This window comes from Gorilla gorilla, chromosome 4, assembly GCF_029281585.2.
Source record: "Gorilla gorilla gorilla isolate KB3781 chromosome 4, NHGRI_mGorGor1-v2.1_pri, whole genome shotgun sequence".
NCBI classification, from domain to species: domain Eukaryota; kingdom Metazoa; phylum Chordata; class Mammalia; order Primates; family Hominidae; genus Gorilla; species Gorilla gorilla.
In genome coordinates this window covers 87135947-87155733 of record NC_073228.2, presented here as the reverse complement: position 1 = coordinate 87155733, position 19787 = coordinate 87135947, and the positions used below count along the sequence as shown (strand labels likewise).

Here is a 19787-nt window from a genome sequence, read left to right as displayed (position 1 = left end):
TGAGACTAAAATTTTATATCACCAGACAACAGATGCTAAGCATTAAGGGGAATGCTATAGGTGGCAGGCTAATGTCCATAAGTTAGAAACACACTTTTGAGCAGAGTCTGAGTACATCTAAAAGACTTACCACCTAAGATTATTTGTTTTAAACTTTAGAGGCTTTAAACGCCCAGAACAAAGTTGTATATATCATATATTTCATACTTGTAAATGGTTTTCTTTTGTAAATGGCTTCACACACAAACGTATATACACACTCTACTTTCCTAATAGGCATGTTTTTAAGTGCCTTTTTATCTTCTATTATGAAAACATTCAAACATAAAGAGGTAGAAGCCTATAATGAACCCTCATATTCTCAGCATTTTCTCACCAACCCTACCCCTCTCCCACCACACATGCACTGGATTATTTAGAAACCAATCCTGAACATTATATCATTTAAGCATGTTTTCTTTAAAATGCATTTGGAGAAGGAAAGAGAACACATTACAAAGTCATGAATTTAGATACTGCATTAGGAAAATGATAAACCTACTTTGAAGATTTGTTTTCCAACCATTTTACTGTAGGAATCTTTTGCTTAAAATACAGTAAGATTCTCATTATTCCCTGAATGTGCTAATGACTTTTTCTGTAGGGTTTTTTTCCCACATTTTTTTTTCTCTTCTGGAGCTTGCTATTTGCCCATCTGAATGGTGCCCTTTCAAGGTTTGACTCCGTTCCTGCTTTCTACATGAAGCTTTTCCTGACTTTTTCTTACAAAAATGGCATTTTTTGTCTGCATAACTCACTTCCACATTCAACAATGAGTTACTATTTACTTTTTAAAGTACATGCTCTGTTTTCACTTGATTACTTGATTATAACTGCTGTGTGCCTCAGTCTCATGTATAAAATACAGGTAATAACAATCATGTATAAAATTCAGGTAATATTTACCCCAGATACATGAGGATAACATAAAACAAGTACTCAGTGAATATCAGTAATTGCTATTGTTAGCCATAAACTCCTGTAGGGAAGGAATCATACCATGTGCCTTTTTTTTAATCCCCACTGCCTCATTTCTCAGACAAGTGGATACCAAATACACATTTAGTTATGTTGGGAGGAAATCTGCTTTATTTTCTATGAGGTCATTATCCAATATTATTTATTAATATATTCACATACATATTCAAAATATGACCTTTGAAAGATAAGCATTGTGAGATACCGTGCTTTTTATCTACAATTGATCATGAGCTAATTCGTTGATTTATGTTATAAAATGTGTATCACTGGCTTTCACAGGTTTAAGATTAAAACCCAATTTAATTAAAACCCAAGATACATTAAATTTTATCTTTGTTATATCTATGAAAAAATAATGCATAGAAAAACAAGTATTAAACTGGTAATTACAAATCATTTTTGTCTTTTTCAGACCATAAAAGTATCACTTAGACAATTTGAGAAATCTAGAAAAGTTGAGAATTAGATTAAAAACTGTAGAGATGGCTCACGCCTGTAATCCCAGCATTTTAGGAGGCCAAGGTGGGCAGATCGCTTGAGATCAAGAGTTTGAGACCAGCCTGGCCAACACAGCGAAACCCTGTCTCTACTAAAAAAAAAAAAAAAAAAATACAAAATTTAGCCAGGCGTAGTGGAGCATGACTGTAATCCTAGCTACTGGGGAGACTGAGGCAGGAGAATCACTTGAACCCACGAGGTGGAGGTTGCAGTGAGCCAAGATCCCACCACTGCACTTCAGCCTGGGCAGTAGAGCAAGACTCTGTCCCTCCGCCCCCAACCAAAAAACTATCCAGAGATAATCACAGCATTTTCACACTTTCTTTGCATAAAAGTTTACATACCTTAAGATGTGCTGTCTGAAATCTTTGATTCCCTTTTGCCTACCGCTTAGCATTGTGCATAAGCACTTTTTGTCCTTGAGAATATTGGTAAATAATGTATATAGTTTTTTAATTTTTTGTCAGTAGTTTGCATGTATTTATCATAAAAACATATAAAAGATTCAAATGACATTGGAACAGTTTCTAGTTGTCCGTTTTTTTTGTTTTTAAGATTCTCCTGGCTATTCTTGCCTTATTTTTTCCATATGAACTTCAGAGTTAGTTGTCTGTTTAAAAGATAACTTGTTGGTATTGGGTTCACTTTAAATTTATAGGTTGTCTTTACAATGTTGCCTTCCAATATAAAAATCTGGCATACCAGGTTTCTTAATCCATGTTACGTTGCTATTTAAAAAAAAAAAACTGAAATTGGGTAATTGATTAAGAAAAAAGGGTCACTTAGCTCTCAGTTGTGCAGGCTAAGAGTAGTAGGGCTTCGCCCTCCTGGGAAGGGCTTTTATGATGTGTCACAACATGGCTGAGAAGGTCAAAGGGGAAACAGACCTGGTGAAAAGGAGGGAGGAGCATCATGGCTTTATAACAACCTGCTCTCTCTGGAAAGAATTCATTTCCTGGAAAACTAATCCAGTCTTGTGAGATCTCACTAATGAGAAGAGCACCCTGACATTCATGGGAGATCTACCCCCCACCACCCCGTCCCCAAACCCAAACACCTCCCACTAGGCCCCACTTCCCAACACTACCTTACTGGGGATCAAATTTCAACCTGAGCTTTGGTAGGGGCGAAAAACCATTTCTAAACCATAGCAACAGTCTCTTCTACTTTTATGTTCTTCCATATGTTTTAAGATTTTGTCAGTTTTTTTCTTTGATGCCAATGTTGCACATTTCTTGTTAAGCTTATTCCTAGATATTTTAGCTGTTCGTTCTGGATGCTATCTTTTTTCCATTGTCTTTCTCCTGAATGATAATATGATTATGAAGGCTATTGATTTATATATTTTAATTATGTACCCAGCCACCTTACTCAATTTCCTTAAGATCTATAACTGTTTTTCACTAAATTCTTTAGGACTTTTCAAGTAAGCACTCAGCCGCAAGTACCAATTTTGTGTAACTAAGTTTTCTCATGAGTCATTCTTTGTTTCATTCCTGATTTTTTTGTTTGTTTTTTAGAAAGTGCCTCTAAGTTTACTAAACAAGCATATTGCTGGCTGTTGTGTGAGATTGACATATTTTATCTCCCTGGATATGATGAAAATGTTATTCTTTGTTATATATACACAGTAATATTCTTGCACTTTCTTAATTTCATTTTATTTTTTTCAACTCTCTCTTATTGGGCTTCTAGTGTGAGACAGGCATATGATTGGTGCTGGAGATTCAGAGTCTGATAACCTGATAACACAATGTCCACCTTTCAGAAATGAATATTATAATAAAGGTAACAGTTTGCTATGAGACTAGAAAAGAGAGTTCTACATAAAATAAGAGAAGGGAGGCAGATGGATTCAAGGAAACTTCCTTAAAAAGGTGATGCTAGAGCTGAATTTTGAATAGAATAAGTCCACCTCCATTTACTTTAACTGGAAACCTATGATTTTGTTGACTGTGGAAACTTATGAAACTTATGGTTTCTTATGACTCTTGTGTTAAATTTTAACTTTGGAATAAGACTCGAACTATTAAATACAAGCTAAGTATCTTTTTTCCAAAATGCTTGGAGCCAGGAGTGTTTTGGATTTCAAATTTTTGGTGGGATTTTGGAATAATTGCATTATACTTACTCGTTGAGCATCTCTAATCAGAAATCCAGAATGCTCCAATGAACATTTTTTTTTTTAGCATCATTTTGGCACCCAAAAAATTCTGATTTTGGAACATTTTGGATTTTGGATTAGGGATGTTCAGCCTGTAATGAATAACTTTTGAAAATCCAACAGTGAAAGTACAGGTGCTTGCGTTCTTTCTCCAAAATCTATTAGCCTAGTATTTGTCAACTCATGGAAAATTATAGCTTAAATTTAAAGGATGTTTATCCTTAAAAAAATTCAGAATTAAAAGAAACTTAGCTAGCATTTAAGTCTGTCTCCCCATTCTCCGCCCAGCCAAAGACTTAGAAAAGCTAGTAATTCTGCTAAGGCCATAAAACCAGCTATTGGCAGAGCTTGAAGACTGTAGAAGACCTCAAGATTCTGGTTTTAACTGTTGCCAGACTTGTCATTCTGCTTGCCTTCTTGAAGAAATAAAAACATGACTCTAAATGTGGAATTGTCAAACATTTTTTACCTATGCAGTTTTTCTTGTGATATTAATTTTTCTTTTTTTTTTCTTTTTAGTCTGCCATTTTCAATTTTCAGAGTCTATTGACTGTAATCTTGCTGCTTATATGTACCTGTGCTTATATTCGATCCTTGGCACCCAGCCTCCTGGACAGAAATAAAACTGGGTATGTTACTAATGATGTCTAATCACCCAAATTAGTTCTTACAGATGTTCAATGTAAGTTAACGTATAAATTATTAGATAATTTAATTCCTACATGTAATTTGGTTTTCTGATAACTTTTTTCATTTTCTTCCTGTTAAAAATTCAAAAACTTTATATTCACAATATCTTACTAAATTAAAAGGTAAATTTCAGAAGTGACCTAAAATGTGTTAGAGTAAAAAATCGCATGAGGGATTTAACCTACTGAAGGTGAAAATAGATGTTAGTTGTCCATCAGTTTTTATGATAATACTCCATCTCCTTGTAGACACTGTCTTCTCTTCATTCCACCTTTTTCAGTAAAGTCCTGTTGAATTTATTCTTCACTGTTCACCCATTTGTTGAAATTACGTTATTTGTTGCTTGGCTGTGCATGAAGTCTTTCTATCCAAGTAGACAGTTTAATTGTGTCTTTCCCTTCTGTACCCGCCAACTGTAAACTTAGAATTAAAGCATATGGTAGACTCTAGTAAACACTTATTCCTATTGATGACTTTATTGGAATTCTAATATAATGCATAATGTCCATCTAAGATATTTAAGTGTTCATCTCATTGAAGAATAATTACATAGTAGTAGAATACTTTCCCTATGCTATCACGAAAATTCTTCTTCAAAAGCAAGTAGGTTGCATGTGGAAATGTCTGCTTCTCATTCCTTGGGAGCAGGAATATATTCATAACATGCTACATTAACAAAGGAGTTCTCAGGGCTGCCAACCTTCTAGTAAAGGTTGAGTGGTAGTATATTTCTCCAACATAAAAGACCAAAAAGAGCATGCCTATTTTTACATTTTAAAATATGTACTAATACAGTCAACTGTTTGAAAGCTTTTTTTAAAACCTTTATTTCTACTTATATACATGTTAAGCACCATTTTATGTTGATTTATAACTAAGAATTATTTTGTATAGAAAATTTTATAGGCCTAGTCTCTTTCTGTTAAAATTACATGTTTTTATGAGACTTATAATCTTTTATTATACTGAGAATATATACCATGGTTAGGTGGAGATATCTAAACAGATTGGATAAAGCAAGTTCTTGATGACTTCACTGTTTAACTTCAGTTTTTGCTACTTCAAATAATATAGAACTAAGCAGCAGAAAAAAAGATTACTACATGGTCTTTATCCTGGTTTCATAGACCTGATAGCATTATCAGCAAATATAGTTATTGCTATTTAGCCATAATAACTAAGCAACGTAATTACATTTTTTAAATCAACTAACAGGGTTCGTGTGTGTGTGTGTGTGTGTGTGTGTGCATGTGTAAGTAAAATTGGGGTATTACAGAAATATATCTAGGTAGAGAAATATGTGGAAAAAACCAAAGTGGTGCTGCTAGGTCTCTGAGTTACCAAGTTAGGGTTCTTTACTCATTTATAAAAGCTGTTAATATGTTAATCCTGTTGTACCAGTTTCTTAATGATATTTTGTTACTTCTAGAATATTAGACCCAAAAAGACCTTGAGTTTGTGATCTTGTGGTTTTCAGTGGGTTCTAGAATGAAGGAGCCATGGCTTTGCAAATGCCTAACCTATTCCATTGTTTGATGAAGAAATGTTAGCCAATTTTAAGTGATACCTAGAGTTATCACATGTACCTTTAGCCTATATATGAACACAGTACATCTAAGTCACCATTCTAAGGACTTTCTGTATAATCACTCATTTCATCCTCATAATAACCCTTTGAGGGTGGGTCCTTTTGTTAAAGGGATACAATACCTTGCTCACAGTTACGCAACCAGTAAGTAGGATTTAATTTAAGCATAATTTGGCCTGCATTTTAGCTTGTTTTCAGGAATGTATATGGGCTTTGTCATTTTATTTCTATAGTAAAATTGTTTAGCCTGTCAGAATATTCATACTTTGAAATAAACTCATGTTTTTGCTTAATTCCATTTAATCTAAACTATGTATATTCCAGTTCATAGCAGTTTCTATACATTGATGGTTGATAGGCTAAGAGACCTTTTGCTTTGAGGTCAGGAAGTTATACTTCAGAGGAGGAACATATATAGAACTTAACTGAACCAGAATTTTCTGTCAGTCTTACCCATTCAGATGTAATGATTCAGTAGCCAGCCATCTCTTTTGGTAAAAAAAAAAAAAGTATACTACAAATTTTTCTGGAATTTAAGTATTCTGATTTTCTTGAGATAATAATTCGAATTTACATAACATAATATTAATTTATCTTAATTTGCAACCATATGTGACACTATTTATAATTCTTTTACTTTGTCAGACCAACAAAGTAGTGTCCTTAGTGTTACTTTTTAAGATATCTCTATTCATTGATGATTAGGTCTTTTTTTAAAAATGATTTGTTATACATGCCAAATAAGTGATAACTCCATATAATATGTAATTCATAATATATTCATTCATACAATTGAAATATATATCTCCATTCTAATACATATTCCCAGAGTATGTGCTTTAAATGCCATATTTAGTGAATTCACATAGAGTGTCCTTTAAACTAGAAGATTTTCTACTTATATTGAAAATATAGGCACATTTTTAATTCTTTCTTAGTAAATGACACAGATAAGTAAATACCATCATTGGAATTCATTATTATAGATTATTTAACTTTAGAGCTACATTCTGTAAGAAATTAAAGTTTATTATAAGAGTGTTTTTGGTGTCACATTCAACCAAAAAATGTTCATTTAACATTTTATCAGAATTGATGCTTAAATTGCCATATACATTTTCTGCTTTTGAAAGTAGAGTAAGTCAACTGAATAGTAAGCCCTTATGCAAATTTTTGCCACTCTCACTAATTTGCCCTGGATTTGATCTATGACACTATTTATATTCCATTTCATAGCAGTTTCTGTACATTGATGGTTGATATGTCATTGTGTCCTACTTTCATACATGAATGGTGGCTCAACATCAAATAAGGAGATTTCAAATTTGAAGCAAAGTGTTAAAGGTTAATATGTTAATATACAATTAATTCCCTATATGATATCAAGAGAATAATTTACCTTTCTGAGTAATCAATAGCTACTTTTTTTCTTTTTTTATTCTATGCAGATTGTTGGGTATATTTTGGAAGTGTGCCAGAATTGGTAAGTGTCTATAATCTCCCTCCATTTTTTCAGCTGTAAATTGTCGACCAGTTTACTTAGGTTATAATCTCACAAGTCAAATGTTAATTTTTAAAGGACAGGCTTCCCAATTGTATGCATTTTTGCAAAAGTTTATAAGTTGTATCAAGCTCTTTTCCTTATGCTATTTAAAACCACATTTGGGCCAGGCGTGGTGGCTCACGCCTGTAATCCCAGCACTTTTTGAGGCAAAGGCAGGAGGATTACCTGAGGTCAGGAGTTTGAGACCAGCCTGGCCAACATGATGAAACCCTGTCTCTACTAAAAGTTAGCTGGGCATGCACACCTGTAATCCCAGCTAATCAGGAGGCTGAGTCAGAAAGATCTCTTGAACCCGAGAGGCAAAGGTTGCAGTGAGCCAGATCACACCACTGTGCCCCATCCTGGGCGACAGAGTGAGACTCTGTCTCAAAATAAAAAAAGAATAAAACTAGATTTGGTGGATACTTCATTAACACAGAGATAGAAAAGTCTCTCTAATTTAGATATCAAATACCATGCATTCCTGGTATTGGGGGAAATAAATGTATGTGGTTTTATGCACACATGTTGATAGTATAGAAGTATAGAGCATGCTGTTCTGTATAATGTATACCATCTTGATAACTAGGATGTATTCCCATCTAATGAAAGTCTTTCTGAGCAGCTATCTAAACATAATCACTTTATTGCCCTATTTAAGTAACAGAATGTTTAACTGTTTTGTCTATTGAACCCATGTGGTCATAGCCAAACTGTTTGACTCGAGTTAAAGTACTACACTTGATCTTAGCTAAAAGGCCAAGAAGCAATTAAAGTTAAGGTAGATGTGATTGTCTTACAACTTTCCATGATAAGAGATTAGTAGCATCATACATGTTTTTATAGTTAATAATATACTCCTATCCATTCACCCTGTATATGTAACATTTAACACGGTACCCAGCACATAGTAGACTCTCAAATGATTAAGTGAATGAATTAACATGTATTTTATTGCATCATTCATCAGTATTTTTTTTTTTTTTTTTTTTTTGGAGATGGAGTCTTGCACTGTTGCCCAGGTTGGAGTGCAGTGACACGATCTCCGCTCACTGCAAGCTCCGCCTCCCAGGTTCAAGCGATTCTCCTGCCTCAGTCTCCCGAGTAGCTGGGATTACAGGCACCCACCACCACGCCCAGCTAATTTTTTGTATTTTTAGTAGAGACAGGGTTTCACTATGTCGGCCAGGCTGGTCTCCAACTCCTGACCTTGTGATCTGCCCGCCTCGGCCTCCCAAAGTGCTGGGATTACAGGCATGAGCCACTGTGCCCAGCCATTCATCAGTATTCTTGAATAATAAATTACACCCTTTTTTAACCTTTTTAATTAAAAAAAAAAAAAAAGCCTCCAGGCATTTGTACATATACCACTTGGACTGAAATTGAATATTTCTTATCTGTCCTCTTTGGAATCATTTGCATAACCAAAGAAAAATTCTTTTGTTTTAGTACTCTTCTTCTAACTTTGAATTTATGCTTAACTACTTTCTTTTCATGAAGCTGTTAGACATTTATAATGAAAAATATTTTTTCTATGTTTGACATTTATTGTTAGCCAGTCTGACAACAGCCTAAATTCTCTCAACTAATCCCTTTTAATAGGATGGAGAATTGAAGAGGCATCTCCATTAGATAAACTGTGTTCCCTTTAGAGTATTGTGTTTTATTTTGGCTTTCAACTTCTCAGAGATGTGGAAAACTTAGAGGATGGTCCATAAAGGAAACAAACTTCATGAGATTGAAAAATACAAACTGTATAGTTTGAAGTCAGGTAGCGTGACTTCAAACTATACAGTTTGTATTTTTCAATCTCATGAAGTTTGTTTCCTTTATGGACCATCCTGTAAATTTTCCACATCTCTGAGAAGTTGAAAGCCAAAGTAAAAGGCTACAGTAACCAAAACAGCATGGTACTGGTACCAAAACAGAGATATAGATCAATGGAACAGAGCCCTCAGAAGTAACACCGCATATCTACAACTATCTAATCTTTGACAAACCTGAGAAAAACAAGCAATGGGGAAAGGATTCCCTATTTAATAAATGGTGCTGGGAAAACTGGCTAGCCATATGTAGAAAGCTGAAACTGGATCCCTTCCTGACACCTTATACAAAAATTAATTCAAGATGGATTAAAGACTTAAACGTTAGACCTATAACCGTAAAAACCCTAGAAGAAAACTTAGGCATTACCATTCAGGACATAGGCATGGGCAGGGACTTCATATCTAAAACACCAAAAGCAATGGCAACAAAAGACAAAATTGACAAATGGAATCTAATTAAACCAAAGAGCTTCTGCACAGCAAAAGAAACTACCATCAGAGTGAACAGGCAACCTACAAAATGGGAGAAAATTTTCGCAACCTACTCATCTGACAAAGGACTAATATCTAGAATCTACAATGAACCCAAACAAATTTACAAGAAAAAAACAAACAACCCCATCAAAAAGTGGGCAAAGGATATGAACAGACACTTCTCAAAAGAAGACATTTATGCAGCCAAAAAACACATGAAAAAATGCTCATTATCACTGGCCATCAGAGAAATGCAAATCAAAACCACAATGAGATACCATCTCACACCAGTTAGAATGGCAGTCATTAAGAAGTCAGGAAACAACAGGTGCTGGAGAGGATGTGGAGACATAGGAACACTTTTACACTGTTGGTGGGACTGTAAACTAGTTCAACCATTGTGGAAGTCAGTGCAGCGATTCCTCAGGGATCTAGAACTAGAAATATCATTTGACCCAGCCATCCCATTACTGGGTATATACCCAAAGGACTATAAATCATGCTGCTATAAAGACAGATGCACACGTATGTTTATCGCGGCACTATTCACAATAGCAAAGAATTGGAACCAACCCAAATGTCCAACAATGATAGACTGGATTAAGAAAATGTGGCACATATACACCATGGAATACTATGCAGCCGTAAAAAATGATGAGTTCATGTCCTTTGTAGGAACATGGATGAAATTGGAAATCATCATTCTCAATAAACTATCGCAAGGACAAAAAACCAAACACCGCCTGTTCTCACTCATAGATGGGAATTGAACAATGAGAACACATGAACACAGGAAGGGGAACATCACACTCTGGGGACTGATGTGGGGTGGGGAGAGGGGGGAGGGATAGCATTTGGAGATATACCTAATGCTAAATGACGAGTTAATGGGTGCAGCACATCAGCATGGCACATGTATACATATGTAACTAACCTGCACATTGTGCACATGTACCCTAAAACTTGAAGTATAATAATGATAATAATAATAAAGAAAAATACAAACTGAGTATTTGTAATACAGGTATACCTCAGAAATACTGCATGTTCAGTCCCAGACCACCACGATAAAGCAAGTCAACAATTTTTTTTGGTTTCTGGTACATTTAAAAGTTTTGTATACATTAGTGGTCTATTAAATGTGGAGTAGCAGTGTGTCTTTAAAAAACAATGTGTGTACCTTGATTGAAAAATACCGTGTTGCTAAAAATCACTGATGATTATATCTGACCCTTTAGTGAGTCATAATCATTCCACTGGTGGAGGGTCTTGCCTCAATGTTGATTGCTGCTGATTGATCAGGGTGGTGGTTGTTGAAGGTTGGGGTGACTGGCAGTTTCTTAAAATAAGATAGCAGTGAAGTTTGCCACATGGATTGACTCTTCCTTTCATGGAAGATTTCTCTGTAACATGCAGTGCTATTTGGTAGCATTTTATCCACAGTAGAATTTCTTTCAAAACTGGATTCAATCCTCTCAAACCCTCCACTGATTTAGGAACTAAGTTTACGTAATATTTTAAATCCTTTGTTGTCATTTCGACAATGTTCAGGGCATCCTCACCAGGAGTAAATTCCATCTCAAGAAACCATTTTCTTTGCTCATAAGAAGCAGTTATTCATTCCGATTTCATCATGAGATTATAGTAATTCAATCACATTTTCAGGCTCCCCTTCTAATTAAAGTCCTCTTACTCTTTTCACCACATCTGTGGTTACTGAAGTATTCGGTAAACCATGCTGTAAACAGATTTGCTGTCATCCAGACATAGTTGTTCTGTTTCTAGAGCATAGGCAGAGCAGATTTAGCATAATGCTTAAAAGCTGTAGAATTTTCAGCAGGTGAATGAGCATTGACTTCCACTTAAAGTCACCAGCTACATTAGCCCCTAACATGAGTCAGCCTGTCCTTTGAAGCGGTAGAAGCCAGGCACTGACTTCTCCTCTCTAGCTGTGAAATTCCTAGATGCCATGTTTTTCAATAGAAGGCCACTTTGTCTACATTGAAAATCTATTGTTTAGTGTAGCTACTTTCATCAGTTATCTTAGCTAGTTTCTGCATAACTTGCTGTAGTTTCTTATCATTGGTGTATCATTTATCAAATAAGTTCGCCATCTTATATTAGCACAGTTCATGGTGCCCCACAACAATTGCAATGTTAGCATGAAAGATCAATGATTGCAGATCACCATAAAAGATACAATAATAATGAAAAAGTTTGAAATATTGGGAGAATTGCCAAAATATGACATAGAGACACAAATTGCGCACATGCTCTTTTTAAAACATGGCACCAGTAGACTTGCTCAATGAAAGGTTGCCATAAACCTTCAACTTTTTTTCAGAGGGGCAATATCTGCAAAGCACAATAAAATGAAATATGTCTGTACTTAGAGATTTTTTTAGAGAAAACCTGGGAATTGATGTAATATGTCTGAAGATGGTTATAGCATAAACTAGTCTTCAAATCTTTAAAGCATCGTATAAGGTTCATATGTTGTTAGCCATTGAAATAATTTTGAGAGCAGGTTTTCTTCCCTTAAGCTTTTAATGATAGGCAAGACCCATTAATGGTGGAAATTGTAAGCATAATACTAAATTATCCAGAAGTCCTTTCTAAATCTGTGATGATGAAATCATAAGGTTCTTTGGCCTTTCCAGTTTCTTGTTATGGCAAATGATAGTATAAGCATAAAAGACTTCATAGAAAAGTGCCTGTTTCAAGGCCATAATTCTGATATAATGACTATTGAAACAGACTTTATCTTCCAGAGAAATAAGTATGATTTTAACGTATTCAGCTATTCTTCCTCAGTGTTGTGTCATACTTTGTTCTCTCTTATGGTGGTAGGTCTAAGAGTCTTTCTTTTGTAATAAGTATCATTACCTTAAACTGGTAAAATCACAGATATACCCTAGATAAGTAGTTACCACTCTGAGACATTTGACAAAATAGAGAGACAGCTTTGATAGTCACAGCTGGACTCAGGGACATGTAGTGGGTATAGGTGAGGGATGTTGCTAAGCATCCTAGGATGCACAGGGAATCCATCACAACAGAATTATCAAGCTCAAAATGTCCATAGTACTGGAGTGAGAAGGGCTGCTCTAGATTTACAGAAATTTATGGTGCAGACTTATCTGGCATTCAGTTATGAACAACTGCAAACCCTGAAATAATAGGAGAAATCTTAAGCACTTCAAAAAGAACCAAGAAAAGAGTGACAAAATAGCATCCTCAATGGTTAATACTGGTAGGTAGTGGTAAATATAAATATACACACACCAAACTGCATGCTTCAGAGACAAGTTACTCTGAGAAAGAATATGGCCAAGAAACAGTGGTAAGAATACCTCAAGTAAAGTACAAAGAGAGAACATAATGGAAGAGCAGGTCTGGAGTTAAGAGGCATCGTTTTCATCTCAGTTTTATTAAATTGCTAATGCATAAAGAAAATATTAAGGTATTTTAAATCCATCTTATGTAATGAGAGAAGTGTGTACAGTTCCATTTAGTAGCCAGCCCAAACAGCCCCTTTGTTCACAATTATTGCTTGAAAAGAACATAGCTGAGTTTAAGATGTCTAGTTTGTATCTTTCTTAATGATTTCCTGTTGTATGATCTATTTTTATGTCTGATTATAAATAGTGTCTAGTGTCCTTTTTTTTTTTTTGCTTGTTATTATTTCCATTTTCCTCTCTTGACTGTATGAATGCCATAGGTTGAATGGTTCATTTTAAATGTTCATTCTTGCCAATTCTGTGAAAGCATTAGCTTTTCATTTTGGCAGAGTGACTTAGAAAATGTTGCTGATATGCTGCTTTCTCAAGCATATGCTCCTCTCTTATCTTGACACAGAATATATCCACAAAGAAATGATACAATTTTAATGGGAAAAGACCTAGCCAAATCATCTTATCATGTTACACATCACATTACAGCAACTGTTTTACATTCACTTATACAGACCTAAGACCAGACAAAAAGTAACATTAAAACCCAAGTTCAACTGAAGATGTTTAGCTCTACCACATGGCAGTCTCTTTTAAGAAAATTAAAAACAGGAAAATTAAATCCATATGTAAATGATAGCATTCTAAGTTGAAGGATGAGGAAAAGGGGAACTTCCTCAAAAATTAATTTCCACCATATGGAAAACTTAGGACAGTATTAATTTCTTTTAAGTATTTACTAAGACTATATGAGATGAGGTTATATAGCCCTAGTAAGAGTGACAGGCTTGCTTACGAAGTCTTTCTGAAATTTATTTACAAATGGGGTTGTTTTTGTTTTGTTTGGTGACTTGGGCTTTTTTCTCCAAGAGAATTAGCATTGTTTACAGATTGTGACCCAAGATATTTTTTTAATTTTAAAAGATTTTTATTTTCAGTTGAGGTGATGGTATTGTAAGAACAGTTTCACTTTCTAGATTTTTTTTAGCCGGAAGGCAGTCCATTAAATGTCTACGGATTAAACAAATACTTTCAGAAAAACCCCAAAAGTTTATTTTTTTGTATGTGTATAATATTTTCTATGGAAATTAACAATGAGCAGACACTAATACATAAACTCAATAATATGGCAGTGTGAGGTCAGTGAGGAAGCTATAAAAGTGAAAATGACCTTGAGAATTTTAGTTAATAAAGATGGTCAGGATGAACATTTTCTAGAGGTAGTTTGCTGAACTTGCTAAGTGGAATAAGGAGTTTCATTAAGAAAGAGTTGACTTTAAACATCATGGAAAAGCACAGGTGAGGGTAGTGTAAACCATCTCTACTAGAGGATGCCAGGCACATACCCAGGATTATTTCTAGAAGTAGTTTCTTCTCCCTTTCTTATACCGCCCTCATGGCAGCATAGAAATGTCTGGTGCTTTACGAATTAGTATAGCCTTGTAGTTATTGAAGGAACAGAGAAGAATAAGATCAATTTGAGTTAACTTACGATGACATGATCTCTGTTTGCGAGATAATTCACAAGCCAGTTTTAGATTTACTTCGTGCAAAGGAAAGCATCCAAATACAAGCATTCCTTAAATGCATGTGAAAAATTGACTCATACAGAAGTGGTTGGTTTTAGTTCTACTTTTCTAACCCAGAGTAAGCATACTATCTCAGTAATAGTTTTTCTAATTTTTTTAATTAAGCATTTTAATTTGTCCATTTTTTAAATGCAGTTTTATTGACCATCCTCTCTTTATTTTCATCCATGAATGCTCCCCCTTCCCTGTACCTTTAAGTGTCGCAAATTGCTACCAGTAAGGAAAACTATTGTGTCTTTTTATGGATGGAAGTTTTGTTCTTTTTATAGACAGAAAATAAACAATATTTCTTTGGCCTCAGTTGAGTTGAGATCGTTGCTCTTGGATCTCTGTCCTACATTCTGCATTTTATTTTTTAGTGTCTGAGTTTACACAGTGACAAAGAAATGATGCTTTCGAGGTTTTCTAAATATATGAAAAGAAGATCCTCTTAGAAATAAATTGATATATTAATAGTTTAGCCCATTCTGTATTGTACTTGTTTTTTATGTTGCATCTAGTTTTTGTCACTGCCCCACCCACAATGTGCGGGCCTCCTAGGGAAGAATGTTATCTTGATTCTTATGGTAGTATAACCTCGTCATAGCCAGGTTAGCCACTCAGTTAATCAAAATGAATATCTCCTTTTTTTCAACAGGTGAACGGAAGAGTCCTTATGTTGCAGTATGCTGTATAGTAATGGCCTTCAGCATTCTCTTCATACAGTAGCTGGGGAAAATGCCAGAATTTAATTGCCATCAGATTTCATTGTGAACAAGGACTTACTGCAGAAAATAATGGAAAGGATGTTTAACTCTTTTATCTCCGAACATTGAATGAGATAAATTTCCAGATGCTGTTCTCTATTTTAATGTTATTGGACCAATGTTCTGTATAAATAATTAAGATGTAACCATTTAATAGTCTGTAACAATCAACCTCAGTACGGTCACTACAATATTACATTCTGCAAATGTTATTCTGTTGTATCAGACATGAAATTTTAGTGAGGTATCTCTAAGGCACATAGTAGAAAACAAAATTGGTTAATTACTCAAGTTCCTTTCACTGTGATTTGGAAATGATTTAATCTTTATAGAATGAGACCCTTTTTTGGACTAGCTTTTTATTAAAATGGCTCAATTTGTCTTGATAAGGATTGCATTCATATTTAATAGTGCTTGCTTTTCCTCTGGGCACACCATTTTGATCATTAACCAGAGTACCTCTACTCTTAGCAAACTCTAGTTTATGACAAGTATTTAAAATATTTAAAACAAGCTTATGCAGTTCTTAAGGACGAAGGTAAATGAGATGTAACTTAAAAATAGTATTGGGAAAATGTTGATATTTAACATTAGTGGATTTAGACTAGCCAAATGGCGTAGTAGGCTCTGAAACATCTTGTCAAGTATATGTATTTTGTGCATGAATTTTTGCTGGAAAGCTATCTTTCTCTGAAAAACACAACATTCTTAGAATGAAAAGAACAATTATAAAATAATTATCCTATATGTGTTTTTCATTCTTTTTAGTGTCATGGCTTCAAAAATGAAACATTTATTTTAATTGCCCTAAAGGAACTGTGTTTTTGTTTTGTTTTTTAACACAGCACTTTAAATCCAGTTTGTGTTTTGTCAACTTGAACTGGAATCTCTTTTGTTACTTTGGAGGTGATAAATAGTTTTCAAATATACTGATTTGTATACTGTGGCACAAGTATCTTTGAACTTTGATAGTGAAAGGAGACCTTCAACAATTTTTAGTCTAGGCAAGAGGAATATTAGGAATCTGACTTCTAAATTTTACAATAGAGCAGTTATTTTAAGGTCATGGTTAACATTTCTTAAGGTTCAACTGAAATTCAGTTACAATTTCAGAGCTACGAGGAACTTAAATCTTAGCTAAAAATTACCTGTTGTAGATAGTATTAATTAGATTGTTTGCAGCTATCAATTCATCATAAAGGTACAATGAAGAAACTCTCCCTTTTTTTAAACAAAAAAACATTATTTCTAGATTAATAGGCTAGTAGTTATTTCTGCAGAAACAAAGTATGGAACTGAAAGCCACCTATTTTTATTTTAGACTAATTTAAGCCACTTGGAATGGAGTCTAGGAAACATCTTAAGCTTGTGTGTTGCCTGTGGTGGTTTTTTGTTTGGGGGTGTTTTTTGGTTTTGGTTTGATTTTCTGTATTTTGTTATCTGGGGATTTTTTGTTTGTTTTGGTTTGGTTTTGGTTTTATATTTTTGGCATGTCTATGGCAATTAAAAGTGGTATATTTTGCTTTAGATAGGGAATCAGGTTATAATCATTGTTCTTCCTCTAAACTGCCTCTTGGGCTTTACATCAGGTCAAGGATTTTTAGGGTTTCTCAAAAATAGGATTCTTGTCAGTGTATCCATGCTGAGTAAGTCACCTTTCTGGCTCTAATTTCTGGGTGGCCATCTGTTGTCCAGCTCTGCTGCCAACTGGACTTTCCGAAAGCCATGTCAACTAATTTTTTACATGCTAAGACAAATCAAATATGAAAAGAAGAAGAATATTCTAGATATTCGAAGACATTTCTTAATTTGTCATCTCAGAGGAGGTAGGTGGAAAGTAAAGGAAGAGATAATTTTGGGGGAAAATTTGTGGAAACATACAAAACTTTTTGCTATGTATAGATGCTAAACAGAGTGGGAGGCAGCATATTTGTAACAACCATTCTGACCTTTTGAAACACAAGCTTTTGGAGAAGTCAGGGAGAGACACAGTATGAATAAAAGCAATTAACATTTTCTTTAATGTATATTTTTCAAAGAGGACCACTGAATCCTGTTCTCTAACCCAAGGGGCAGTGTAGGTGGTTTTAAGCCCACAGAATATTGAGATATTTCTCTTGTGGTTTTGGTGGGGTGGTGGGATGCAGAAGGTTATTAAAGATCAACTTAAGCATCAGATAGACTATCTCTTTTATTTTTTTAACTTTTATTTTAGGTTCAGGGGTACATGTGCAGGTTGTTATATAGGTAAACTCATGTCAAGTGGTTTTGTTGTACAGATTATTTTGTCACCCAGGTGCTAAGCCTAGTACCCAGTAGTTATTTTCCCTGCTCTTCTCCCTCCTCCCACCCTCCACCCTCAAGTAGGCCCCAGTGTCTGTTGTTCCTTTCTTTGTGTCCTTGAGTTCTCATCATTTAGCTCCTACTTCTAAGTGAGAACATGTATTTGGTTTTCTGTTCTGTGTTAGTTTGCTAAGGATAATGGCCTCCAGCTCAGATGGAATATCTCTATCATATAGACCTGTTGTTACAGGGCAGGATCGGATGATGGACACTGAAGTCCTCAGCTTGCTAAGTTCAGTTGCTCTCCGTAGCCTCCTTTTGGCTTCAGAGTCTTTTGATTCCATCTATCCTGGTATTTTTTGTGTGCTGATGTTTAGTTCCGGATTGGCTTCAGCTGTGCTAATAGGAAGGGCGTTGTCTTTTCAAGCAATCTTAAAAGGTGGTCAATCAAAAAGCCAGAGTCTGAATCCCTTCTGTGGCTTAAATAATTTGAGGATCAAGTCCAGTGTCTTGTTAATCCCTGTTCTACTGTGCCAGACACTATCTTGAATGCTTTTATATGTTCAGGTTCAAAATCGCTCTTTCATACCAGGGGATGATAGTAACGTGTAACTTGCAATAGATTCCTTCATCTTAGTAATAAGATGATCAGTCTAGTTAGGACAAAATAGAGATTGAATAAATTAACTTTTCCAAGTTTACAGAGTAAAAATGAGCAGATCTCTGCCTGGTTTTGTGAAAAAGAGTTAGCACTGGTAAATAGAATATTTCTACTCCTACACCATTCTTTCAGTATATCATCACTGAAGACAGGAAGATAGGCACACAGATTCTTCCTCGTAGTAATTCATAGTGCACTAGGTGAAAGAGATGAAGTGTGTATTAAAAGTACAATGTGATGGCATTTATTATTCAGATAATCCCAGGATTCTAGAAGAAAACAAAGAAGAGTGACAGTTCAGTTAGGGTGTGAACTTCCAGAGGAGCACTGCTTAAGCTGAACTTGAGAGCATTGTGCAAAAGCACAGTAGTCTGTTAAGAACTAGAAATAACCTAGCTTGTGCCACTTCGGGAGTATTAAGACATAAGCCTAGAAAGGTGGACAAAGGTTAGATCTTAGACTGTCTTGTATTTTTCTCATTCCTGTTGATTACCTACCTCAAAATTGAATATGTTTTTCCTCCTGCCTAACACAAAACTACTCAAGGGCAGAAATTTAAATTCTTCCTTGGTGTATGTGCAAAGAAGGTTGAATATATTCATGCCTACCTTATTTTGGACTAGGAATACAGTAGTATACTTTCTGAAGACTTGCCTGAATAGTATATAAGGTGGAGGCAACTAACTAGTTAGGTCAGTATTTTTAGAAACTCTTAATAGCTCCTACTCTTGATGCCAAAAGCAGCCCTTATTGTTAAAGCACACACCTGCACAAGAAGCAGTGATGGTTGCATTTACATTTCCTGGGTGCACAAAAAAAAATTCTCAAAAAGCAAGGACTTACGCTTTTTGCAAAGCCTTTGAGAAGTTACTGGATCATAGGAAGCTTATAACAAGAATGGAAGATTCTTAAATAACTCACTTTCTTTGGTATCCAGTAACAGTAGATCTTCAAAATATGTAGCTGATTAATACCAGCATTGTGAACGCTGTACAACCTTGTGGTTATTACTAAGCAAGTTACTACTAGCTTCTGAAAAGTAGCTTCATAATTAATGTTATTTATACACTGCCTTCCATGACTTTTACTTTGCCCTAAACTAATCTCCAAAATCTGAAATGTTACTCCAATATCAGAAAAAAGGGGGAGGTGGAATTATATTTCCTGTGATTTTAAGAGTACAGAGAATCATTCACATCTCTGGTTAGTTCATATATGTCTAGTGTGTAATAAAAGTCAAGATGAACTCTCAA

General features: G+C 34.9%; 1 protein-coding gene and 1 non-coding gene across 2 annotated transcripts in view; both read left to right on the top strand.

Moving 5' to 3' along the window:
- TMEM167A (transmembrane protein 167A) overlaps nt 1-19787 on the top strand; it is a 27918-nt gene extending 8131 nt beyond the window's left edge. Inside the window, exons 2-4 of the mRNA XM_004042237.4 lie at nt 4202-4311; nt 7409-7443; nt 15482-19787. Of these exons, the coding sequence (XP_004042285.1) occupies nt 4202-4311; nt 7409-7443; nt 15482-15552 (216 nt within the window). The 3' untranslated portion in view covers nt 15553-19787. The remainder of the gene's footprint in view (nt 1-4201; nt 4312-7408; nt 7444-15481) is intronic.
- Nucleotides 4981-5114, top strand: LOC115934890 (small nucleolar RNA U109). The gene has a single exon (XR_004070625.1). It is a non-coding gene; the product is annotated as a small nucleolar RNA U109 (small nucleolar RNA).